Source organism: Corvus kubaryi, unplaced genomic scaffold, assembly GCF_017639235.1.
Source record: "Corvus kubaryi isolate FWS band 111438036 unplaced genomic scaffold, C.kubaryi_AGA036_p1.0 split3-131, whole genome shotgun sequence".
NCBI lineage: Eukaryota > Metazoa > Chordata > Aves > Passeriformes > Corvidae > Corvus > Corvus kubaryi.
Genome location: NW_024582083.1, coordinates 3,576,665 through 3,603,819, shown reverse-complemented (window position 1 = coordinate 3,603,819; position 27,155 = coordinate 3,576,665). Strand labels below are relative to the sequence as shown.

Below are 27,155 nucleotides of genomic sequence, written 5' to 3'. Positions count from 1 at the left end.
CCTTCCTCGCGGACGTCACTTCCAGCAACAACAGCAGACGTCAGAGCTGCCCGGGCAGGAGTCGGGGCGGCGGCGGCGGGCTCGGCCTCCCTGCCGAGGCTCCATCCCTGGGCCTGTCCGCCTGTCCCCGCCGCCGGGCCCGCGCAGCCCCTCCCGACCGGCGCGGCCCTCGCACGGAGACGGGCTGGGCTCGTCGCGGCGGCGGTTGGAGCCGAGCTGGCACAGGTAGGGGCCCGCGGGTGCCGCGGCGCCGGCGGACGGGCGGCACGGCCAATCGGCAGCCGGGGCTCCGGGAGCGGCCCAATGGGGCCCGGGGGCGGCACCCGCCGGGCCGCGATCGCCCGTGCCCCGAGAGCGGGGCCGCCGTGCCCGGGCCGGGTCCCGGCGCCGCTGCGCGCGGGGGGGAGCCGGGAGGAGGGCGGCACGGCTGCGGAACTTCTCGGGACGCGGTGTGGCTTTAGGCAGCTTCGGCCTTCGGCTCCCCGGGGTTGCTCTGGGCCTGCGGGACGGGCTGTGCCTCCACCCGCCAGCTTGGTTGCCCGGAGCCAGGATTGAAGGGCTTTCACGTTACGGGAGGGACCAGCAGGCCTCGGTTGCAATGCATCTGCGATGAACGAAGCTTCAGCTTCGATAAGCTTGCATCGAAGGAAGGAACGTTATCCTGTTGGGATAATCGTGGCTGCAAAGCAGCAGCTGTAGGGCTCAGTTACCATGAAGTGGAGAATGTTTAGAGTACATGTTGCTTTTTATTTAATGAACTAGAATCCAGTACTAATACAGCATTAATCTAGATTACTTTTAGCATCCTATCATGCTTGTCAACACTGCAAAAGAATTTATTATGCAGTAGCAAAGAAACATGAAGGAGACATAATTTGAATTTAAATCAAGACTGTGATTGTAACCAGACAGAGCTAGAGAAGATCAGCGATTTATAAATAAGCGTGATGTTATTTTTACTGTGGTAGTTACTACAGTCAAGAAGATATTAAGAGGTTTCAATTACTAGATAAAGCTACATTATTGGAAGTTTGAAAACATGCGTTTGAGTGGTCTATTGAATCTGAAGATTGAAAATTTATGTTCAAAATAATTTTAAAATACAGTTTTTGGCACCATTACTTAAAAGGCTTTATAACAATGGATTTGCTCATCTTGTATTCTGAGTGGGCTCTGAAAGCATTCATCTTGGATTACTACAAAGCTGAAAGTAATTATGTGATTGGGAAAATTATACGTGTTCTAACAAATGGCGTATAAGCTGGTGAATAGCTGCACAAATAGAGCTTGTGGATTTTCAGCCACTGGTTGTAGAATGGTTTAAATAGTGTCTCATTTTGTTTCTTCTGTGAAATTTCTTCAGTTGGTCCTTAAAATAGCAAATATATTTTTTAATATATATTTTTTTTTACATTACAGAAAGGCTTTTTATACTATTTCTGCAGTGATATTCTCTGTATAAGTATTTTCCTTATTCTCAAGGCTTTATGTTATGCTACTAGGTAAGAAACCTTGAAAAGATATTTATTCTCTTGTTTCTGAACACTCTAAATCCTTACTGCATTATCCCTGAAGTCATTAAACTTTGTTTCAGTGTCAGTCACAGCCTCATCTTGTGTGCTACCCAATATATTTTTGCTTCTCCTAATGTTTTATAGCACTTCATTGACTCTAAATAAAGTATTTTTATTAAATTTTAAGGGAAGTCTGAAGATTCCAAATGTACTGAGGCCTAAGGTTTCTTAACTTACATAGGATATAGATGATATTTGGTACACTTTGCAGAAGCTTATTGTTAATTTTGTAGCTCTTCAAGCATGGAAACTTTGAAAAACATCTTCCAGGTTTTTTTATGGGCTTCGTTTTCAGTATTTCTTCAGTTGCCTTGTGAAGACTGATTACCTGGTCAGCATAACTTTGATAGAACTCACTTTCTATCTATTCAGATTGGTCCTAGAAGTTTACATATGTGCCGAGTCTGTCTTGAAAATGTTTACGAGTAACTGTCTACATTTAATTTGGATTTTATGTCCAGCAGGCTCGCAGATGGGTCAGGGACTCTGGAGGATTGCTAGAAACCAACAATTGCAACAGCAAGGATACAGTGGACAAGGCTATCTTACCAGAGAGCATGGTAGGAGGATACCTGCTAACAATGTTTCCAGTACGAGCCATCGCAAGCAAGCCCAAGGAGGCATTGACATCTACCACCTGTTGAAGACAAGGAAATCTAAAGAACAAGAAGGATTCATTAACCTGGAAATGTTGCCACCAGAGCTTAGTTTTACTATTTTGTCATACCTGAATGCAACTGATCTCTGTCTAGCATCATGTGTCTGGCAGGATCTTGCTAATGATGAGCTCCTCTGGCAAGGGTAAGCATGAAACAAAGAAGGATCACCTGGACATAGTAAAAATTATTAGATTTTATATTTGTCTCAGTAAGTGCTTTTTGTCATTCTAACCTTAGCAAAGGTTTCCTAAGTTAAATGAGATTGACACAGAGGAAACATATATCATTTAAAAATGTGTTATTCTGGATTTCTAATTAGTATGGGCTATTACTGAAGATTATAACATATACAAGTGTGCTTGGCACAGGTATACATATATTATCATATTATATATAATATACATATATTATTATACACCTGTTTTTTGAGCTAGCATGGGGAAAAGAAACAGGGGCTTGTCTTCACTTTTGTATTAGCTAAAAGCACATCTCAAGTGTTTGTATCATTACTTCTCTGAACTTCAAACAGATGTCTAGCTTAAGCAAGCAAACCTATTCAGCTAAACTTCCAAATGGCATGGAATGAGAACTCATCTACGATGCTTGTAGCAATTTTAGGTGTATCTTTTTTGGAAGATGGTTATAGAGGGAAGAAAGAAAAGGTCTTTTTTTCTCAAGTGAAGTTTCTTCAGCCTAACACTCAAAACACATTCATGTATAACATATGCAGAATTTGTATGTCTGGGAAATAAATAAAGGAACATTCTCTCAGATAAAATAGTGTAATATCAAAATGTAACTAACATTATATTCTCTGGTATTTTATGTTTTACAGCACTAGGAAAGACTCATGAAATCATATTTATCTTTAGAGTAGATGGTCAGCAGAACTTGTAACTTCTTTCACAACATTTTCTTCTCCCTTAAGAGACAGTATTACTACTATAGCAGTTGGGTTGCTGTTCAGGTTGTTTATTTTCCTTTCATTATTCTCTATATCTCTTCCTTCCCTCATCTATTTCCTTAGCCTGCTGCATTTGAATTAAGCAGCTTCCCTTCCTATCAGGCTTTTGAACCTACAAAAAGGATAATGCAGTATAACTTCTTAGTCACAGTTGTTCTGCTATTCGGGACTGTTACATTGATAGGAAACAGGAATGTTGGTGAAGGAGATCAGTAAGCTTCTAAGTTTATCAATATGCATTGTATTGTGCTCAGTTCTTGGTATCAAACCCACCCTAAATACAAATAAATTCCTTAGACCAAAGCTTGAAGATACTAGAGCTTCTTAGTTGCACACACTATATATTCTTACCATATGGGGGGAAAATACATATTTTTCTTGAAGTTTATTCTGGGAAACAGTTAAATCATTTTTTGTTAAATCTTTCCAAATAATACATTCATACCACATTTCATTTGGTAATGAAAATGTGTCCTGATTAGCAATAAATAAAAATCTCAATTTGCATAATCTCTGTAAAAATCTTCACTATTCCACACACATAAGGGTGTGTTTAAGCTTTGGCAAGTACTGTGGTTGCAGTTCTGAACTCAGTCCAAATAAGACCCAGGTTCCTGAACTGAAAACAGAATATTTGCCATGTCTCCAAGTGACTACCTGCTGGGTCCTAAACATTGCTCCTGATTAGTTACAGGGCAGATGTGCTGAAGCAGAACTACCAGTTCAATAAGGAATCTAAAGTGTGCGTAGAAAGTGAAAGGTAATTTCAGATGGCATCATCAAAGAAACTGAGATGAGGGATAGAAACTGATGAAACTGAGGAGTCAGGGTGGAATAAAAGGAAAAGAAGCTGAAAAGTTATAGAAGATAGAGAGTGATGGGGCTGGATCTAGTCATTAGGATTGGCCAAGACAAGAGGAAGAAGAGTTGGGTGAAAAAGGACAGATGGGGAAAGTGCTGAATTAATGGCCTAATTGTGTACAGATGTGGTGTCCAATTCACTGCACAGCTGGGGCACAATAAAAGAAACAAAATGTTTTAATCCATCACAGTACAGCAAGAGAACAACTTCTTACTGTTCTCCAGAGTTCAGCTTCTGCCAGAGGTCTCTGCTGTGTGGTTGTCATGATGCCACCTACTGGGATATGTTTTGAGGTTGCACTCAAAGACCAAAACCTCTATGAGGAGAAAACATTAATCATATAATTGAAGATTTTAGAAAAACACATGCAAAAGACTTAAAAACTGTTACAAGCAACCTACTTCTAACTTTCCCTATAGTTTGAGTATTTAGCTTTGCAGTGTTGATTACATTTTGCTTCTGTAAAATCTGTGAAATTCAGAAAGGAATTTTTATAATAGATTAATTCTATTTTCATAGGTTGTGCAAATCCACTTGGGGTCACTGTTCTATATACAATAAGAATCCGCCTCTAGGATTTTCTTTTAGAAAATTGTATATGCAGCTAGATGAGGGCAGTCTCACCTTTAATGCCAACCCTGATGAGGTAAGTGAACTGTTGCTGACAGTAATAAACAGTTACAGTAATTGTGATTGTTGTTTTTTAATTATAGTCATATAAAAACAAAGTTTTAATAGGTGTTTGTTTTACTGTAGGGATGGTTAATACTGAGCTACAGCTGTATTCTTGTCTTTTTTTGAATATTTTACCTGTGCACATCATTTACATGACTTGCCTCTTAAGTGCTGTGTACACTTCTGTGGATGCCATAAATTCATAACCACATATTGACTTTGGAATGAGGCAGATATCCTAGCTGAAGAGACAGTGGTGAATTGTAAGAGCATAACAATATGCTTACATAAATAAAAATGCTAAAATGCAGAGTATGAGTTTGGTTCCACTTCAGGCAAAGCAGGATGAGGTATAAAGTCCATTTACTTCTATGACAATTAGGTTTTCTTGTAGGGGATTTTTACCTATTTCCACTATCAAGGAGCAAATCTTGAAATATGAAAAAGATGTGCTGCTGAACTACCCTGAAGATCAGTTTGATTTAATTTCTGTGGGTGTTTGTTGTGCATAATCTTTCCTTATAGAACAACATAAATTTATCTTAAAAAAAAATTTGCTTGTCAAACTGAAAGGTTTTGATTTACAAATTCATGTAACTAACTGGAAAAGTCATTTTCTGCTTTCAGTCTGTCACCTTTCAAAGAAGAAAACAGTTTGAGAGTAGACAGCTTTTGCCTGGGAGATAGTTAATGCCCAAGTGACAGAGAGAGTCTTTGTGTATAAAACCAGACTCCTGCTTCATGTTTCCTAGGAAAATAGAGTACACAGTACTGAGCAAAAATAGCATTAACTTCCTGCATATAGTTACACGTATACATGGAAGTGGTAATTGAATAAATCTGAAGTACAAAAAGGATTGTGATATGAAAAGATACGCTTCTAGAAGCAAGTTTCACTCTGCTGATATGATACAGGAAGTGTGAACTTGTGACCATGGGGTGAAATAAATAAAGCAGTTCTATGAATCATTGAAATAATGTGATTTCGTTTAAGTTCTTGCTTTATCTCATATTCTGCTTAATTAAGAGACCATTACTTTTATCAGTCACAAATAGAGTATTTTGTAATTTCTCTGGTAGAACTCTGCCTTGAACTCTGATACAGCAGCATCAAGACATCAGCACCTGGCCACTTGAGTGATTAGTATTGATTTTCTGCAGAATTGTCACAAATTTAGTAATAAATGTAAAAGCTTTCAAACAAAATGCAGTATTTAGGTAATTTACATGTTTTCAGTAATGTATCAAGTATATTGGTCGCAGCATTGTCCATCCAAATTTTTCTTTGTATTTCAATTTGCTTTAACATAATTTTTCACTTAACTATCTTAGTTTATAATGTGCCATTATATTTTAACTTTTTTTAAAGTAATCTTGGTATGTTTAAAGCATTTGGAACTTTCAGAAAAGGCACTTAATAGAAGATTCATTATTTTTAAAGGAAATTAAGATCTGGAAATTAGAGCTAACTTACAGCATACCTAAATTAGGTATTAACTTTATTATGCTACTCTTGGTTCTTCATTATGGTTATATTTTACAATAGTAGTACAAACAGTCTGCTTCAATGAGAGACGAGAACCTCAGGGTATCTCCTAAGGGCTCTGTTCCTCTCTCCCTGTGGAGCACCATAGCCTGGTAGGAATCATTCAGGGCCTGAGTTTCAGGACACTTCACAAATACTATTGCTTTTACTGTTTACGACTGTGATATTGGCAGAATTATTATTATAAGGACACTGTGACTGGAATATATGATACGACATTCCACTATTACAAATTGTGTCTCCGAATTTCCTGCCAAACTCTGCTTTACATTTGATAACAGACCTGATCAAATTACTATAAAAATAGGAATACTTACAGCCACAGGAGCAAGATTCTCCAAAGGACACCGCCCATGTCATGAAAATGGGTAACCAGGCTCCACAGCAACAGCTCCAGAGCTAGCGGTGGCTCACGGGGTAGGGAAGAGCATCTACACACTTTGTGGTAGGATTCTCTGGTTAGCCATTGTTGTGTGCATGGTGTTGTGATATCTGCTGTAATTTAATGTGTTGATTGTGTGCATGAGCTTGCATAATTCATAGCAGGTGCTCACATTCTGCTGAAAGGATGTGCCTAAACATGTGACACGTAATCTGAAAAAAAATCCTCTAGTGCATGTTTGGGTTGGGGGTTTTTTTTGTTTGGTTTTTTTGGGGTTTGTTTTGGTTGGTTGGTTTTGTTGGGTTTTTTTCATATGGCACCACCATTGTAGCCAAGATTTTGGAAACTGTTTTCTGTTGTTTCTTTGGAGAGGGGGGTGGTTTAGTGTTAGTATTAACACTTGAATATAAATTTTATGTTGTTTAATCTGCCTATGTGGTTTCTGCTGTATTTTATTTTAAAGAGTGTATGATGTATGTGAAATGTTTCTCATGCAGTGCTCATTTCATCTTGTGTGCTTATGACTCAGAATTTGTAAGCAACCAGAAGTTAGTTCCCATTGTTTCGTATCCAGTTTCTAACTCCCTATAAAACATTTTATCAAGTTTATTACACGGATCAATGCTATGTAGCTAAAACTGAAACTGAAGGTACAAACAAGAATCGTTTGGTCAGGAAAGAAGATCTATTTTTTTGTTTCATCCTTAATGGTTCTAACTGATCTATTTAAAAGCATTTATTTTTATGGAATCTGTACTATACCAAAACTGTCTGTCCTCAGTGAGGTCAGGATTTCCTTTACGTAGCATAATAATAAAGTACAGTAAGACAGTGCTTACACTAAGCCTGGCTTTCCACTCTTCTGATTGTCTCATTCACTATAAACTGCCCTTAGTTTTTGTCAGGGAGGTCAGGTTTTTTTGACCTGTTCCTGGTTATAAATTGTTAGCCACTTGTATAAAGCTACCTTACCTGCTAGTCTGTAGATGATGGAATGTTTACTGTGCTGTGTTTCTCAGCAAGTTTTTTTGAAACTTATCCTATTTTATAGTGATCTACTAAGCAAGCCAATTTTGAGATGCATTGATTTATCTGTCTGAAGAATATTATGAGTATGCATATGTTGTAGAGGAAAGATGTTCTTTTGTGTGATTTATAAAAAAAGTTGGAACAGTGAGCTGAAACCTTTTGATAATTCTACATTAAAATCAGTGGTTTAATCTTGTGGATTATTAGTTATGGATTCTGTGTAACATGAAAAATATTTCTGCGTTCTACTTGCAATTTCTGCCATCATAAGTTTGTATTACCGAGACTGTATTTTAAAGACATACAGTGAAAGAGACACTGTTTGAAATGTATATTACATATTGTGACCACATTTGTCAACAAATGACTTGATTCGTAACTTAGTAAAACAATCATAAAAATACGTATTATACATCTCATCCATACTGTGCATTTTGTTCCAGAAGATGCACCAGTAAATATATTAAGATAGTGTACTTCCCTAGAAACATGGGAACAGTAATACCATCCATGTCTAATTATTATTTACGAATAATGTTAGTGTTACCTAGAATCACGGACAGAAATTGAGACCCTGCTATACTAGATACTGATTCCAAAATTTCTGTGCCATTAACTTAGGATGTGTCTGGTTTGTTTTGTATGCATATCTAAACAGAGGGGTCAAAGGCAACTACGAAAGTTTTAATGTTGAGTGCTGTCCTGAAGTGCTCTGATAGTACTCTTAGCAAAGAAGAAAGTCAATGCAGAAAGGAAACCAACACTGAAAAAGAAAAGTTTTCCATTTTAGATATCTTGGATGAATATAAACAAATGGAAATTGGAAACAGGTAGAAAGCAAGCAAGGAGTGTCAGTGCTGTAATACGTTGGTAAAACAGCATTGTGAGCCTGGAAAAAAAAGAAGCAGCTGTAAAAAAATAACATACCAAAATACAACAAATGGCTTTTGTTGTTACTATTAGTCTATTCTTAAAATTGGTTTTTGCATATATAATTTAAATCAACACTTCCATACATTAATATTTTATCCAGAGCTGTCTGAAATTCAGAGATAACATGCTTGCCACAGAGGCAAGGTAGGCAAGTACCCTTAAGTCATCTTTCCTAATTCTCTAATGCTAAGAGCATTATAGTGCTCTGAATCAGAATTTAAAAACTATTGTATGTGCTCATTCTGCAATGTCTCCCGAGTGTTAAAAAGGCCTCTTCAGACCTGGTAGATCATGGCACAGAACAGCCTACTTGACTGCAGTCAAATGTTTCCTAGGAGAATCACCAGCTGACTGATGCATAATCTTAGCATAGGTTTTAATAGTGCATAGAGCTACTATTTCAGCTAGTATATATGCCACAAGCGACCATTTTAGCTATCAAAAGTGATTTATTTGAAGCAGGGGTTCTGAGAGGTTTTCAAGGCAGTATTTACAGTGTTATGAAAAGCAGATTCAATGACATGCTGTAAATCTTGTAAATAAATTTCATTTGCTGTGAGACAAAATTTAAGAACTTAAAAGAGAAATTGAGCTTCTACTGTTGCAAAGTATTTTTGATAGCTTAGGATGAAATAAAAAGCAACTAAAAACAATGGCATGTGGTGAAGTATATTTTATTTATACCGTTTGCTTGTGAAGGAGTTGAGGCAAATGCATTCACAGAGAAAGATATTGTCAAGTGTTATGTGTGGTGGGGGAAAAGAGGGAATTAGAGATAGAGAATGGTAATGCAAAGACTTTGTAGCTTATTAGATGGAGATCCTACATTGAGTTGCAAGCTAGTGCATGAGAAAGAAACTGGGGCATTTTCTGTCACAGAGAAACCAACCCATTGTCTGTCTTAAAAAAGGTATAATTTTCATCCTGCCTCTTCTATGCCATGCCAGCTGTTTTCTGGATATGTTGCAGAAGTGTTTGTTAATTGCAGCACAAATGCTACTCAAGATTTCCTTGCCAGGCTTCAGTTTGTATAACCTTAAGCAAACTCTTATTACTGAAGCAAACACATAAATCTCATTAAATCAGGATATATGTAAAGGAGACATTCTGCTGCTCATCTTATATAAGTTGCCAAAATCCTTGTTGTTCATTTTAATCTCCCATTTTTAATTTTTTACTTACTTCTGGTTCAAGAAAGTACTTAATGTTATGTTGTCCATCCATATTATGGACAAACTTAAATATGATCTAATTTGGGCTGAAATGCAAGCCTGTAGAGCAATACATGTTACATTGTCATCCTGAAAAAAGATTTTTCTTAAAATTGGGGCATAACATTGCTAGATTTTTTGTTTTACCTATTAAAAACCTTTATATTTTTATTTATTTTTGTAAGACGTTATTTTAACAAAATAGATGTATGTTGATAAATGCTATTTTCTATAAATATATAAGCAAAAACTATGGACTGGTAAAAATAGCTAGTTAATACTACAGGTGTTTCTTGGCTTTTAACTTGTGTTCTTAAACATATATTCTAACTATTTTCCTGCTTGATGCTACTAAGACTTTGCTTCACTAAGCCACTTCACAAAGTGTTCCAAACTTCCATCAGTCCTTTATTTCTTTTTCACACAAAATTCAAGAGCACTGGGAAGTTTAGTTTATACACTGAATGACAGCTTGCCCCTCCATCTTTATAGCTGTAATGTAAACTAAAAGGGCAGACTTACAAAATATTGTGAAGTTTGATATCAGAAGATTTATGAAAAAATATTTCAGAAGTATTTTAAAGGTGATTTAGGTTGTGGCCTTGGTACATTATTCTATGCAGAAATGCACTCTCCTACTCATTTTACATTTCAACCTTATGCTATAGTCAAGATATATTGTACTTAAGTGTTGTAACAGTTCTTTGTAACAAATGCTAAGAACTGCTCCCAGCCCCTGCCAAATTGCGTCAGAAGAACTTGGTTAGTTATTCTTAGGTTTAGATTTTTGCTGTTGAAAAATGTGAACATTTTTTAAATCCATTAGTTGGGTTTTGATTTCTGAGATTGTAAGGAAAATAGTTTTATGCTTTGGGATATTTCAATGACCAGAGAGAATCCAGAATATCACTGAAATACTTTAAATTTGTTGTGTTTATTCTATAAGAAATGTGTGCTTGGTCAAAGTGGAAAATTCTGGAAATCATAATATGAGTATAAATTATATGCAATTCTGTATTTTTAAACTATTTTTATGTTAGGCATAGTGTTCTTATTTATGTGTATGCATATTTATATATGTTGATACTTACCTATGCTTTGAAATCAGCGTGCTTGTGTTTATTTGCATTATTACACATTTAAACAAATGCATTTAATGCATCTATTTGAATGTGATACATTGTATACATGTGAGAACATTACTGTTTTAATGGAAGATGTTAAAGACTAAACATATTATGGCTAAGATTTTCTTATTGCAAAAGTTACGAAATTACCAGTTATGGTCCCTGCAACATTTTAAATACTATTACAAAAGTATGAAAAGCAAACTACAGATATACGCTGTAAAGAAATTATTAAAGACCTGTCATGCTCATTATGGGGTTCATAATTTAAAATTTTCTACTATGACTGTATGTAAAATCTCAACCATAACAATAAATTGTTTCTTTGCATTTGATTTATAACTTTAGAGTGTATTCTGCATGTTGAAATGTGGTTTAGAGGAGGAGGAATCATTCTGCAAAACAAATCAGTTAATTTGTAGGACTACATTCCTACATTGTGAAGTACAATACTTGTTCCTAAATACATTATGAAGATTAAACGTATTTATATGTACATGTATTTTATCCCAGGGAGTCAACTACTTTATGTCCAAAGGCATACTAGACGATTCACCGAAAGAAATAGCTAAGTTTATCTTTTGCACAAGAACACTGAATTGGAAGAAGCTGAGAATCTACCTTGATGAAAGGTAATTCAAATTTCTCTTAAGATATTTTCTGTTAATTTTCAATGTACAGCCACATTTAGCAATATTTTGAATGTAGAGATGCAACTTCAAGGATGTAAAAAGGCAAAAAAATGCAAGTAGGTAATGGTTCTGCTAAATCTGAACAGTTAGTTCAAGTATTTATGTGACTGTAACACTATTACGAATCTTCAAAAACACCACTTATAAATAATATATCTCACATCCTCACAAAATCTTACATAGATATTTTGCTGCTTTTTTTGACTTGAGGTTTTTTTCCCCTCTGTGTGCATTATTCAGAAAGAGTAGTTATCACTTTATCAAGGGTTGGTAGCTTTTTAACTAATGTTGAGTCATCTAACCATTACTTGGTTGCCTGATGTTTCTTGATTGGAAGTTGCGCACACCTTCTGAGATGGAAGGGAGAATCCTCTTGGAGACATCAGGAGCTACAGAAGGGAATACTCTGCCTGCTGTAGCGTGCTCTTCTGTCTCCACAGTGCTTTTTCATGCCATCATGTTGGGGTGTGGCAGTATCATGAAAGAGAAGGAGAATAGTAACTGCACCTAGATAGGAAGAACAGAGGGCCAACAGCAGTTCTAGCAGGAATCCTTTCCTGGTTCTCATCCTCTTCAGCCTGTACTACTAAAGGAATAAAAGGAGTCTGTAGTGTTTACCACCACTGACAGTCCTGTGCTGTAAAACTTCAGATTTATCAATTTTTTAGACAATACTAAAAAAAACATTTAATGGATGAGATTGCAAGTTAATATTAGCAACTCCTACTACCATATATCAGCCCTTCATAATTAGAGCATAATCAGATACTAAAAATAAAAACTAAAAAAATAAAAACTACTTTTCTAAATGCTGAAACTCCCATCTTAGTAAAGATGGAGTAAAGGTAAAAATCAGGTTAAACATAGGAGAATATTCTTCAAATTTGCTTCTAAATTTTTTTCAACTGTCTTTTGCACATCTGCTAATATAGGTGTGGTCTGAATCTTTTAGATGTTTCTGTGTTCAGTGGAAGACACTTGAGAACATCACACCCTGATCACTTACGTGAGCAAATTCTGCCTAGCTGAAGCCTGGTTTTAACAAGATACTCCTGTTACAATTTAGACATCAAAATGTGTGGCACACATGAGTCTGTTCCCTTTACTGTCTTTTATAGTGGTTTTGTCACTTTAAAGGAAGCAAAGCCTCTATGTAGACTTTGAATATATGTATAAATTTTGAATTCTGGTTAATGTGTGTTTTTATAATATTTGGCTACTAATAAGCAAAGAACATGTGTTTATATTATCTTTGTACTGTTAGTGATAATTTCACCTTTCACAAAAAACAAAAGCTCATGCTATTCTAAAGCTTTAATTTTTGTTTTTAAAATCTGCACATTTTTGTATTTAAACAGTTAAAAGAAACTTTTCTAATAATGTGGGTTTCCATTCTACCAGGAGAGATGTTTTGGATGACCTCGTGACGCTGCACAACTTCAGAAATCAGTTCTTGCCAAATGCACTGAGAGAGTTCTTCAGACACATTCACGCTCCTGAGGAGCGTGGGGAGTACCTTGAAACTCTCATAACAAAGTTCTCTCACAGATTCTGTGCTTGTAACCCTGATTTGATGAGAGAGCTTGGCCTTAGCCCTGGTAAGCAAAAATGAGTAGTGGATCAGTCTTTATACTTCTGGACGATGCTGATGTTTCTGATAGCTCTAAAATCAGCACCTAAACAAGTATTTCTGAAAGTACAAAATGGTTCCGTTTAGAGTCAGCATTCCACTTGGGTTGAAAAAAAAACTAAAAACCAAAAACAAACGTACTGATTCTTTTTTAGCTGATTAGTTGGGTTTATTTCCATGTTATCTTTCCTTCATTTTTGTCTGTACTTGAGCTTTTTCCTATTTCTGAATTTCCTCTTGCAGAGTCTTACTTAACATTTTACCTTGTGGATAGTCTCACAGAAATGAAAGGGAATATTAGGCCATAATCAAGTTAACAAGCATTTCTAACTGGTTGGGGGAGGCAGTTTTCAGCAGTGGAACTGCTTACATATTTAGAAGATAAGCTTTTGCAGGATGTTGTCTTCAGTTTACACAAACTTAAGAATCTGTTTAAATGAAAATACATAAAGCCCTTAGTGGCTTTTGGATTATGTAGAAATACTAAGAGATTTGTAAATTCTCATTTGGCAGTGTGCTGACGTTATTACTTTGAAAGTTCCATATTAAATTTTATTTCACTGGGATACCCTTCTGAGTAGTTGGATGTATATGTGTGTGTGTAGGCAGGGAGCAATACTTTCAATGATCACAGTTTCTTTTTTAAACTTTTTTTATTTATTCTCTCTTGTCTAGATGCAGTTTATGTACTGTGTTACTCTTTGATTCTTCTTTCGATTGATCTAACAAGCCCTCACGTGAAGAACAAAATGTCAAAGAGGGAATTCATCCGAAATACGCGACGAGCTGCACAGAATATTAGTGAAGATTTTGTAGGGCACCTTTATGACAACATCTACCTTATTGGCCACGTGGCTGCCTAAAAGCACAATTTGCTAGCACTTAAAATTTATAATTTTCAAAAATTACATCGATTCCAGATATTAATTATTTTGTAGAGATGGGGGTTATTTTAGTGCTGGTCATTCTAACCTCTGTATGCAATCAAAGTTTGTGTGTATAAGTGTGTGTATGTGTAAACTACCTTTTCTATCTATTTACTGTAGGAACAGAAGGAATTTTTTTTCATAATTTTTTTTTAGTTTTGCACAAAACAATGCCATTAGTCTGACACAGCCATTTATGAATGTTAAACTGACATTACAGTCTAAGCTGACAAAGTGGTGAATTTGTGCATTAGATCTGCTTGAAACTTTAATAAGTTCATTCTTTTTAGAATACCATGTAATGTGTATATATTTAACTAAAGAGATTTATAATCATAATTATTTTATTGTAAAGTATTTTAACTAAAATTTCTCCTTTTATCTCTTAAATTAGTGTTTGACTTCCATTTGCATTTTTTTACAGTGCTGACTACCTCAGATACCTAAGTTAGAGGAACATTGGTCTGAATATTACAATAAAGTTTATTCTAGGAGATGATAGAACACTTGTAAAATATCTAAGCTGGTATTTTATACTGTATTTATTAACTTGAGTTAGCATGTTGCCCACCTGCCATTCACTCAATTTTAGAGATTACAGGCTCTATTTTAGATGAGCCCTGATGCCATACAGGGGTAGCCAGGGGAAATCATGCAGTGTGCAGAGAGGCTTACGTGATTTACGTACATAACCCCTTTTGCAGATACTAGTTTTTGGGAAACAGGGCAACTACAATCACCTATTCAGCGCAGTAAGCAAGAAGAAATCTAAACAGGGAAAGTGGCAGGAGTGACCAACATGTTGCTGCTTTCAACTGGTTCCCTCAGTCTAGAAGTGTTAATGATGGAAATGCCTTGGCAAATATATACCAGATGACTCATTGCTAAGGCTGTTAAAAACTGACGGTGCAAGATTAGAGCAGTGACTGTGCAGGTTTGGGGAGCTGTTTCAGAGTCAGATACTGAATTACTTTCTAAAGCTGTCATGTAGCTAGATTTTAAACAGTTCTAAATTTATGGAAGTACTTCAAAAATTACTTGGTCAGGTTGTGTCTTGACATTTTCTGAAGTGTGGAGAGTATTAGCAGTGCAACTGCTGTGCATGTGCAGGAATTAAATAAGGATTTGCCTAGTTTTTGTTCAGACAACTCACAGAGCAGAGCTTTTTTTAAATTTATGTAACATGCAGTTGAAGTAAGAGCTGCTCCTGATTATGTTTGTTTACATAATATTCAGCTATCAGTAGCATCTGGATACATCATGGTAACAAGTATATTTCTTCTTTTTCCCTGCCGTACCGTGAGGTGAGGTGGGAAGGTATTCTTAATCTGTAAAACAGAACTAATCTGAATTGAATGCAGGAATGACACCTCACAGCCATGCACTTTGCCTATGCTGCTGCTTTCTGTTTGGCACCGAGAGAGTGTTGTTTTAGATGTGAGAAGAGTCGTGACAATGACAGTTCATACAAGGCCTACATAAATGATGGGAGGAAAAAGATGTAGCTATTACTGCTATTTCAAGTGTTTATAGCTCTGTTCCACAAACAGAAATGCATGCAAAAAAAGTACTTTTTTATTACATTCCATTTAATCCAGTGTAAATGCCATTGCACTTATGTAGCACACACAGCCAAAGCCAGGAGCCAGCAGTACTGCGGCCATATTCCAGACAGGTTTACAGTATCACTTGCCTTGCTCAGGATAACTACTCCTCACCCTGTGTTGTTTCATGTGTTTCAAAAAGTCCAAGGATGTGTTCTGCAGCAGTCAATTAATCTCAAACACAAATAGTACATAGTACAGTGGGGAGCTTTGTTTAAGGCACAGATATCTGCTCCTGTGTTACAGGGGCAAAAAAAAAAAAAATGGAAAACTTTTAGCATAATTTGTAAAACCAGCAATAAAGGACAAGTGTCTCTGGGGTCCTTAAAGTGACCTTAAGTGGAGACAGCAGAATATAGTTTTCTAAGAAACACTCCTCAAAAGTTACACACTTTAAAAGAAAAATTCAGTGAATTTTGAAATTAGAACTCTTCTTATTAGAAAATATTTTCTTCTCAAACCACAAATGCAGAGCAAGGCTTAATTCTCTTCTGATTTATGTTTAGGTTGACATTAGTGATACTGGTTTTGATTTTGCACTAATAAGAGAGTATGAATTGTTAGTCTGCATTTCTCTTAAGTTCCAGTTACCCTGATACAGAGCAAAGCCTCCAGCCAGACAGAACATGTTTTTTTCTGGAATGGATGAGTACATCTATTAGCAAGGTTTAGAAAACTTGAAGGCCTGTGTAGCAGCCAAGAAGATAAATTAGAAACAGGATGATACAATTCAAGTTTCCATAAGACAAGTCCAGGGGAAAAGAAAACAAAACCCTAATGACATGCAGATAACAGCATGTGATCTTCACGACAGGATTTTGAACAGTGTTAGAGGATTAGCACCCAACTCATGCTGTACATTTAGTTACTAACGCAGAGTTGAACAAAAAACAGCAAACACAACATGCCAAGTGTGAATTCCCTCAGAGGCAACCAAGAAACAACTGATTAATATAGACATTTCTTCTGTCCTTTTTCCAGTTTGAGTCTATCTCTAAAGTGGCTGAGAAAGAATTTTTTGCATTTTAGCAATCTAGACTTTACATGAGGCTACACAATTTTCTGTGTTAAAAGGAGAAAAAAAGTTCAGCTGGTGTAATTGTGCTCTTAAAAAGTGAGAAAAATTCTCTTGGTTGCCCTCCACAAACTCTTAAAGTTTTGGACAGCATCTTCTTCAATGCACTTGGTGTCTCCACGCACATTTAAAAATAATGGTATTTCATTGATCCAGGTGTCACTAAACGATGTGATGTGGAAATAGCTACTTGATCAAGCACTTCAGAAGACTTCTGTAGAGGATCTCAAGTCTAATTACATGAGCATGATCATGCTTATAACTACAAAGTGATTGCCAAGCTATTGTGACTCCACCACTGCATGTCCTTTGAACTTTGGCCATGTGGTGTTGCCTTAACTCTTAACTGTATGCACTGTACACAGTGCTGAGGGAAGAAATGAGCCTGCAGCCCATCCCCCTGCACACACTCGCTGTTCTGGTCCTAAAAGACAGTGGAATTGTTCTGAATGGCCATTTCTAAAAGTTTGGTAACTTCAGTATACACAGATGTGACAAGGAAAATTGTTTTCTCTTCATGTCAGGGAAAATGAGTGGCCCTGTGTCCATGGAAAGTGTCACACTAATGCAGGTCATGTTTGCCTTTATTAAATTCTGAGGCTCTGATTGCATTTATTGAAGGAATATGACATATATTAGACATTCACATGGCTTGCTATAGACAGGATCTGATATTATCTGTTTTCTCAGACTCTATTTCTGTCTAGAATACTTTTCATTCAAATGCTAAACAATACATTTATACAGCTTTGACTTTTTAAAATAAAGCTGCTTCAACATACAGAAGCCCAAACAAATACAAGTTTGAGACATGCTTGTCAATTTTGAAGCAAGTGAGAAATTTGCATTCAGGAAAAAAAATTCAATTTGTTCTCTTTAACCTTTCCCTTCCACCCCCCACATTGGAAGAAGAAAAAATGTAAACCGTTTCAGAAGACAGCTTTAAGAAAATAAACTGACTAGCTGGACAAATAAATGTTACTATTTCTTCTTCAGTATTCTGCAGTTTATTAATGCTCTTAACATAAACAAGTTTACCAACAGGAATTGCTCTTTTTTGAAGTGGTAATAGTTTTGTTCTCTGTGTAAGGATGTCATTGTGCAATCTGATATTGTTTATTGTTCTGTTTTTAGAAAATGAGTATTAAGTATTTAAACAAAATTGAGGTATACCTACTTGATCATGTTAAGACATCAAAATTATAATAAGTTTAGGAAAGTCATATTTACTTGCCCTTTATTGGATTAGGATTTTTTTTTCTTCTCAAATATTTCATGGATGTATTAAAACTAATGAACATTAGGGCTGATGACTTGTTCTCTGCCATTGAAAAATCTACCACTCTAAGCCCAAAAGCACCATTAAAGTGGGCAAAGAACAGATATAAAGTATTTCCTGTGTCTCACATCGGCACATTATGGTTTCATTTTGCCTTAAAGAGAAATAGAAACTTTTATAATCTGCATGTAATCGTGATTTTAGTAAGATAAAATTTTACGTGGTACTCTATTATGAGATGTTCAAAGTTCAAAATTGCCATACAATACTGTAATTAAATTGTAATCAAATAGCTAGGAGTAGATACAGAAGTGTGTATGTAAAAAACCTAAAAGAGATCACATTGCTCCATCGTCACCTCAGTCTTTTTGCTAATATTAATGTTAGTAACTTTGCAGTTTTCCTTTCTTATTCATATAAATATGCTGAGAGAAAATATCTAAATTGAATACTTCCATTTCCCATGTGAAATTCATTTGCATTAAAAACAAACTTTCTGCATTTAAAATTTTAGAAAAGCAAAACCCTTCAATCCATTGAAAAAAAAGCTCTTAGTTTTCAGTTGTGTGGTTCACTCATAGACCTCAATAGAGAAAACAAGCAAAAAGCACTTTTCAGATTCCTAGCAGTCCAAAAAATGCGTTTTCTAAGCTTAAAAATACTCAATGTGTTCCTTACAGAAATCAAGCGTATTTTTGTAAAGCAATATGATCAGGATACCAGTTATTTTCAGAGAGAATATTCATTTGTAAAAGTTAGCTTTCTTCTTGGCAGTGCTGGAGTGGAATGTTGGATTTAATTTAAAATGATTAATGAGATTTTGTCAGACTCCCTGCCTTTACCACCACTGCAGTTTGTCAGCACAACAACCTGGGAAACCCGGACGCCACTCTGTCGCCCAAAACTGCTTTCCAGGAAAAAATAAACCCAAGTAACTAGTGCCAGGTACGTGTCAATGGTATTGTCTTTCAGCTGTTGAAAGTTTAACTCTAAGCTGGGACATTTACACATTCTGAGGAAGTGAACCTCATTTGTTATTTCAATAGTCTGTTTTTGACAGTGGAGACCAGTATAAACTTAAATTTTTAAGTTTTTAAGAGCAACCATAGCCATTATTATTAACCTTATGGGAAATCCTATAATCCTTGCAGAAGAGAAATACTTTAAAAGGGACAAAATACGTACTGAAGCTCATTTAGCTAATATTTTCTGGAGAAAGATCATCTATTCAACCTGTATACTGTATTCTGTTAGGAGGAACTCATCATCTGAGCACTATGCATGCCAATAGGTTGCTGAGTGGCAAGGAATGCTCTGTTGGACTTGAGGCAGATGCATCAATGTGTATGTGTATGCTAAGAGCTAAAATCTGACAAGTTTGCAATACTTTTCATGTATGAGCATAACATAAGCAAATTAGTAATTCTTTTGAAATGTAAGGTTGATATTGAAAATTATTTACAATTTGTCTTCTTTGCTTTCCTTGTGGAAGTTTGTTCTGTTGGTCTACAGTTTGAGCATTGTGTTTTCTTACACATGAAATACACAAAGACTGAAAAGATTATTTCAATTTCAAAAGCAGCCTTTCCCTTCTGAGAAAACATATGTCTGCCTGTGCTGTGCAAGTCCTCCTGCAGTCACATAATGCTGTATCAAAAAACTGACCTTACATTCACTCGTATGGACCCCTTTATACACCAGTTCTATCCATTCGTTCAGCAGGCAAAAAGTCCTGCAGGCTTCACAGAGATGTAGGTGGTGAAAAAGAGTTTGTACTGCTCTGCTGCACCAGGCAGAGCACACCCCTTTATGGGGCAGGATAGCACATGTATTCTTTGCATTACTTTTATCTTAGCTATTTCTTACCACAGGGAGCCACAGTTTCCCTGTCTTCATATCAAGAATTCAGACTAATTGTCATAATTATGTGTAACACAATTGAACTGAAATATATTTTTATAACTGGAGAACTTCTTGAGTTCTGCAGCATTAATCACCTGCATGAGAAAACAAAAGAGGAAATCACAGGACTTCTTTACAAGTGCTGAAGAAGTGAACTTCTCAGCCTGCTTCTTAGTAACAATCAAGATGCTGTATTTTTTCACATTAAATGTAACTTCTTGTTTCTATATTCTACTTAGGAATTTATATCAATAAATGTACTTGTTACTGTTCCACACTGTCTGAAGTCTGACAGTACCATTTCTGATTTTTGCTAGCAGAAGCTGACTTGGGTTTTTTTTCGCACAGAATAGTAGGAAAATTTAAAGTAAGTACTCAACATTCATCTATCAATGCAAAAATACAGAAAGAAATGCTTGAGTCTTTTTTCCCTATAAATAAGGTTTATATATGTAATAAAATACAGAAGGCACATGACTAGTAATCACCTTTTTTAAAATTCTTTTTCAACTTTTTAAAAGTAAAATATTATTTCCCTTTCTTGGTATTAAGTGTTCACAGTGTGCATAGTGCTGCATAACATACTGAAAATCACAGCACTTCAAGGGCTAATTTGAAGATGTAAATAGACATAGATATTATTCTGGCTCCCTGTATAAGGTAGATTTTTTTTAAATCATAAAGACTCTGAAATGTATTGAAAATTCTTTTAAATTAGTGATATTTAGTAGTATTAAGTTAAATTGTCAATCATAAATCAAGATTTATAACCTGAGTCTAAAGACTCAAATTAGTAAAACAGAAAAAAGCAAAGGAATTTCTCTTTGATAAGACTCCATTAAAGCTAAAATTTGGTTGGTTTTAATGCAGATCAAGACAGAAGTTTTGAAAAGGTGAGATTAGTGGTCTCTGTAAGAGGATACCTGGTCCCAGATGTATTCATGCCTCATCCTCCCTCTTTCCTGCAGTAACATAAACAGCTTTTCTGTCCTGCCCAACACCTCTGAACCTCTCCACAGCTGTCCACAGGGAAGCTGAGCAGTCTTTGTTTGCAAACTACACCTCTTGCCCCCAAATTAGTAAATAGTGTGTAATCTTGTTATTTTTAAAATATAAAGTGTTCTGTGTAATTTCTTCACGGTGGTTAAATAACAGAAACAAGAGAAATTAGCAGTTACGATGTACTCTCAGTGAGTATCAATATTTTCTGAGTACAGATAGATCTATTATGCAAAAGCAACAGAAGAAGCCCATGTTGCAAAATGTAGTTTTATGTCAATAAATTCACTCCAAAATCATCCTCAAATTGATTTCATGAATGCTAATTAGTGATCTCTAGACTGTTTTAGAAGTTGCTCACCACATATTTGAGCTAAGACAAATATGAGATAATACTAGGAGAAGCTTATCTGTGTTTTCCTTACTGCACACCTAACAAGTTACACCCTAGAAAAGTTACTGCCCCACCTCTGTCAAAAGCAAATTGGTAACTGAAGGGTGGAGAGTCAGGATGTGATTGCATTGGAAGAAGTAAAGACTTAGAAGTATCTTTAATGACTCACCTTCTAACAGAGCCATGGTCTCAATACACTGTTTAAGGTGATAGATGTCACTGTGTTATCAATTGAAACAAAGCAGTATCCTCACATCTCCTTGGATGATCTATTCTCAGTAGAGACAAGGAGCCAAAAGCAGGCTGAGACTTTGGAGGCTTACTACAAGTAGTGCTAGTAATACTGTTAGTTCATAGAAGTAGTGGCAAAAAGCATTTAACCTCAGAGAAAAGAGTAAAATTCAATGACGGTAAAGGAGATCTGTAAAATAAATAGCGGAGTCCCACCTGTACAGGTGTAGCAATATATTGGTGTAAAAGAAAAGGTGTAAAAGTACCCATTTGACTTGACCCCCGTTGTAGCCAGTTCTCAGTATGCAGGCGTACCACATAATGGAGCAAAGGAGAATTTGTGTGTTAGTAGGCTGATGAGGTAACCTCTCTGCTCTGGCAGGCACTTCTCACAAGCAGTCTTTGGCGAATCAGTAGCATTGTAAGACCTTCTGGAAAGACATTTGTCACTTGCCATATGACAGAGTTTAGAAGGAATACTCAAAGGCTGAAGAAAGCCCAGATATGGGGCAGACGAGGTGGGGTTGTTGATACTGTTGGGCATATGTATTGTATACATCTATCCCTCTTTCTTCCTTTTTCACTGTCTTCATTTCCACAAAAGCTTGTTTATAGTAGTCTTAACAATCATTAAGCCCGGGATACAAAAAAAAAAAAAAAAAAAAAAAACCAAAAAAAAAAACAATCTTTGAGAGTAAAAAGTGTGTGAGCTTTCACAATTTTTCCATAACATTAAAATCACATCAAAATTAGTAAGTATTTACAGAGTCTTCAGATATTATTTTAATTATTGTTATTTATTTTATGTGCTCTTTTAACTGGAAATTGTCAGTTAATGCGTTTATCACACATTGTGTCAGTCTTACACATCACAAATCAAGGCAAGGTTATATATTGCTATGAAAAATAATACATTGGGTCCAGGAGGATAAAGCTGTGACTGACGACGCATTCGCTTATATGGTGGTAAACATAAACAATTACATGAATATGAAACTGCCTTTAAACAAGTAAGTGATCCAATCCATATTAAACACAAGTCCTTGAAGGGAGGGGGTCTTAGATGTAAGTCCAATCCCTATTCTGCTGACCATACATATCTTTAAACACGTTCAGTTTCTGAGAAGGCAATGATGTAATTTTCCTACTATTTATGTCTCTAAGACCCAGTCAGCTTGGAAGGTCATCGCCAAAACCCACTCCTGACACCAGTAATATTTGGCTTAGGCTCCTTATAGGATTTGTTTTAACAGAAAACAACCACGGAGTGAAATGACCCAATATCAAGTTTATTCTTGATAGGAAAACTTACACAACAAATGTAGTAATTTAAAAAAAATAAAATTATTCCTGACAATAGCTCCATTGAGGCAGTGAAGTCATAATGTCTTTCCTGGGCAAAGCCAACACTCTGATCCTCAATTTTACAAGTTTGTTTAACAGGTTTTAGCAGTTGGGAAAAGCTCCTCTTGATACTTTCTCCTACAGCGCAACTGCTGCTCTCTGTGCATTGTTCCCCTGGCCTTCCTCAATGCTCACTATCCAGAAGAAGGAGCCACAGTTTTGGATCACAGCAGCACAAGAGCAACACACAATTTCTGCAGTACCAACCAGTCCTCTCTTTCAGTGAAACTCCTAATTTACACCAGCACAAAATATGTCCTTCTAAGTCCTGAAACTTAATTATCTTTCTCCTACCTTGATACGCAACTATTCTTTCTGCGTTGCTGGGATGTTCAGACCTGTTGCACCCTTCATTCTATGGATTCCTTGTTCACACAGGTCCTTTTGCAAGAAAAGGGCTCAGTGTCAGAAAGAGAGAACACAAACTCCATGCTGTGCAGAGCTCTTGTTATCAAAAGATCATTAAAAAACCAGAACAAAACAACACAGTGCATTTGCAAGGACCTATCCCTAGATACAAATATGTTTCAAATTAAAGACTAGAAGTGACTGCAACATGAATACTTTGCTGACTAGAAAATCTGGTTAACTCATGTCTTTTATGGAGCTGTCTATTGCATGATATTTTAAAGTGGCTAAGTTTCATGTTTTTCAGCCACATATTCTTGAAATTGTCTCTCTGACTGTAAGCATAATAATTTTTTTTAGTCTTCGACTTGCTTAGACACTTTTTTCTTTCTCTTTTCCAATGTTTCCCTTGCTAGTATTAAAACATACAATGTAACATAACTTCCTGACAATACCTTCTACTTTTCCACTGTGATTTCCTGACTTGTCAGAATCTTTCTAGATATGGTTTCTCTTAGAAAGGCTTATAGAAAAAAAAATTGTAACTACTCCAAAATTGACAGGGTTTATATGTATATATTTATGCCTTGTATATATCCTAGGCTCCTGGTCTGCTTGCTTGCCGGTATGATTGATTGACTGTGTCCTGAAACTTGTTTATAAGAACCGGCAGGCCCCGTATTTGTATAAATCTGCAAACGCCCAAAGAAAACCCAGCACCCGGTGATCTCGCCGTTGGCTCTATTCCTGCAGCCTCAGAGAGGAGTACTATTACGGCGCTGCTTACAAGTCATGCCGCCGGGGAGCTGCCCTACCTCCTCCTCGTCATCCCTGGGCTGCCGCGGAGCCCTCGCAGCCGGAGGGATTTGCACGGTCACCGGCCGCGGATGGCGGCAAAGCGAAGCGGCCCTCGGGGATTGCGAGGGCGACCCGGGAAAATTAATCAGCTTGTCCTTGCTTAGGCTCCGAGGAGGCGGGGGATGGCGGGCAGGGGAGTGAGGATGGGTTTTGTTTTTTCTTCTCCTGTTTCAGGAGGGTCGCCTGTCCCCCCAGAGTGACAACCGCGTCACTTTACAGCCGTGTCACCTGAAACAAAAAAAAAAATTATAACAATTAGGTTGCCTGCAGCTTGAGGAGGCTTAGTCCAATGCTCTATTTATGTTAAAGCCCCGAGTCCCACCCCGCCCCGTCCCTCCCATCTCCACCTGCCAAGGCTCCTGCCGGGAGGATCCCTGCCCTAAACCCCCCCTCCAGGGGTCTTTTCCATGTGGATCCCATTATCATCATTTGCTCCTAGTATAAGGGGGATTAAGGCGATTAGAATGAAAATAATTAAATGATTTTTCAATTTACCCCTTCATGAAAAGGGAAAGAGAGACGGGGAGTCTACCTGGAGAAGCAGAGATAGGGTTTGTGATGCCCTTTTGAAAGGGGTAACTTTTAAAGGAACGAAAGGGAAGGGAAGGGGGAACCCTCGCAACTGTCAAGTGCTTTCCAAACACTAGATTAATGCTGGCCAGACGTTTGTTTTAATGTGGCCCTACTGTTTTCAAATGGGTTTTCCAAACTGTAATTGTTAAGTCTTAGCATTGAATAATGAAAGCAAAATAAAACAAAAAAATTCTCCGACGCTTTGGGGTTTTGTTGTTGTTTTGGCGGTGGGAAGGTGAAAAAAATCTTTTGGGGGTGGAGTAGTTTTTTTCTTTGGTTTTTTTTGTTGGTTGTTTTTGGTTTTTTTTTTTTTGTTGTTGGTTTTGGGGTTTTTTTCCCCTGTTACAAGCAAAATTCTTCTATTTCGTCATTTGGAATACAGCCATAATCCTGATGAAAGGATTTAAACATTTAAAAACAACAGACGGCTTTTAATCTGATAAAGGTTTTAATCTTTTAATCGTTTCGTCAGCTTCTCTTCTTTTTCAATGAAAGTGCTCTAACAAAACTGCTTATATATATACGCACACAATCACACTAAAGCTATGTGTTCATTTAGGTATCTTTATGAATCCGTACCTCAATATTTACCGTTTCCGTTTGCACGGATAAAATTTAGAGCTTAAATCCTCACGTGAGAAAAGGCAAAAAACTCAAAGGTTGGTTAGTTACAAGTGCCTTTGCTTTCTTCGCTTTCTTCTTCTATCTTTTTTTTTTTTTTTTCCCCAAGGTAACGTTAACATTCCAGAGCATATTAAAATACAGCTGTACACCTGGGGAAATTCGCGTGAGAAACTTTCAAAGACAAAAGGAGAGAGTCTTCCCAAGGGCAATGGAAGCTGCTCTGACGGTCGCGCCATCGGATTTTCCCAGCTGTGCCTCGGTGCGTGCCAGCCCTGCCGCGGGGGGGCCGGGAGGCAGGACAAGGACTGCCGGCAGCTCTGCCTCGCCACAAAACCCCCCTCTGCCTTTGCCCGGAGAGGCAAAGTCACTGCAACCAGTCTGTTAACTTCAAAGGGGCAGAGACAGCGACATAACACACCCCTTCATAGCTGAATTACAACGAACTAAATTAAAATTTTAACCCCCCTGAAAGGACCGCTGCTGATGGAGGAGGAAGGCGAGCCGGAGACATTCAGAAAATGCGAAGTTTACACACCTAACACCTCTGCTACCTGAAGGCACAGCGCCAGAGCGGGTAATTCCTTTTACTAATTACGTGACAACAAGCGGATCAAAAAGAAAATCTTGTAGGAAGGACTTCAGGATCTGTGGAAGAGAATAACATTCCTGTCCTCCCTGCATACCCGAAAATCCTAATAAAAATATAGGGGATGCTCTGCTCTCGCCGGCTCTAAACACGTCTGCCCACAGGCACCACTGCGGTTTGGTTTTAAAGGTTCTTCTACAGCTGGAAAATTGCCCTGCGGGGCGCTGTTATTTTTAAAATAGTAGATCTTTTAGGGTCAAACTTAAGTATAGATGTTTCTTTGAATCAGCGAGGAGGGGAAATCCCGCTTGTTGTCAAAAGTTAATTTTCAGCTATTAGAGAAGTTTGTAACTTCAAATATTTTCCTTTCCTCTATAAATGTTATTGGCCTGCTTTCACAGTTACTCAAAAATTTATCCAGCAAATCGAAGACTGAAACCCGGCATTCATTTGGCAGTAACTCCTTTAGTAAATACGTGTTACTACCGCGTAGCGCCCTTTGCCCGCTGGGTCTCGCCACCAGCCCGGCAGTGTAATTCCTACCCACCGAAGCGGTCATTAATGCCAAACCTGCGGCTGCGAGGCGCTTCTCAGTTACCAATAAAACCTTTACTGCGACTCGCCTCGATGCGTCTTTAGAGAGCGCGCTTGTAGGCGCCCGGTGCCTGAGCGCTGTTCTGCCTAATGCCTCCCTTCCTGATCGCATTACCGGCCGCTCCCCCGGTACTATTTATGGGCAATAAAAGCTCTCGCAGGCCCCGGCCCGGCCGGGCTCTCCTCCGGTCAGGACGCGGAGCAGGTGACCGAACCTCGCGGTTTTCCTTTTTCCCCTCTTCAGTGCCAAACAGATAATTCCTCGATTTTACTCCCCTCCACTTCTCCACGGAAGTCACGCATAGAGCCTCGGAGGGGACGTGCCCGCGGTGGCCGGCAGCAAAGGGACCGCGGAGCCGGGCAAAGCCGAGCGGAAGGAGGACGGCAGGCGGAGGGGCCGCCGGCGGGAGCAAGCAGCGCCGGCCGGGACGGGCGCTCCGCGTCCCCGCGCTGCTCCCCCGCCGGCGGGGCCCG

The 27,155-nt window shown here is 37.6% G+C and overlaps 1 protein-coding gene and 1 long non-coding RNA gene across 4 annotated transcripts; one reads left to right on the top strand and one right to left on the bottom strand.

The window, feature by feature from the left end:
- The first annotated feature begins 47 nt into the window (after nucleotides 1-47).
- On the top strand, nucleotides 48-20,345 carry FBXO8 (F-box protein 8). 3 transcript variants are annotated; one of them, XM_042014968.1, is made up of 6 exons: nucleotides 48-225; nucleotides 2,039-2,375; nucleotides 4,579-4,705; nucleotides 11,476-11,594; nucleotides 13,056-13,252; nucleotides 13,960-20,345. In XM_042014968.1, exons 2-6 carry the CDS (start codon nucleotides 2,047-2,049, stop codon nucleotides 14,145-14,147), a joined length of 960 nt encoding a protein of 319 aa, XP_041870902.1. In that variant the 5' UTR covers nucleotides 48-225; nucleotides 2,039-2,046; the 3' UTR covers nucleotides 14,148-20,345. The 3 variants fall into 3 exon arrangements, with proteins under 3 accessions (XP_041870902.1, XP_041870903.1, XP_041870901.1); XM_042014969.1 differs by having other exon boundaries at nucleotides 76-225; nucleotides 2,036-2,375; XM_042014967.1 differs by lacking the exon at nucleotides 48-225 and adding an exon at nucleotides 1,234-1,502 and having other exon boundaries at nucleotides 2,036-2,375.
- Nucleotides 20,346-22,962: 2,617 nt separating this feature from the next.
- Nucleotides 22,963-25,140, bottom strand: LOC121658275. Its single transcript, XR_006013914.1, has 2 exons — nucleotides 24,262-25,140; nucleotides 22,963-23,479 (listed from the first exon to the last, which is right to left on the bottom strand). It is a non-coding gene; the product is annotated as an uncharacterized LOC121658275 (long non-coding RNA).
- Between the last annotated feature and the right edge of the window lie 2,015 nt (nucleotides 25,141-27,155).

Excerpts from the sequence above, each read along its gene's own strand:
- FBXO8 (XM_042014967.1), top strand. Across the intron at positions 2,376-4,578 it reads GATGAGCTCCTCTGGCAAGG|GTTGTGCAAATCCACTTGGG; the intron begins GTAAGCATGAAA and ends CTATTTTCATAG. Across the intron at positions 11,595-13,055 it reads AGAATCTACCTTGATGAAAG|GAGAGATGTTTTGGATGACC; the intron begins GTAATTCAAATT and ends CCATTCTACCAG.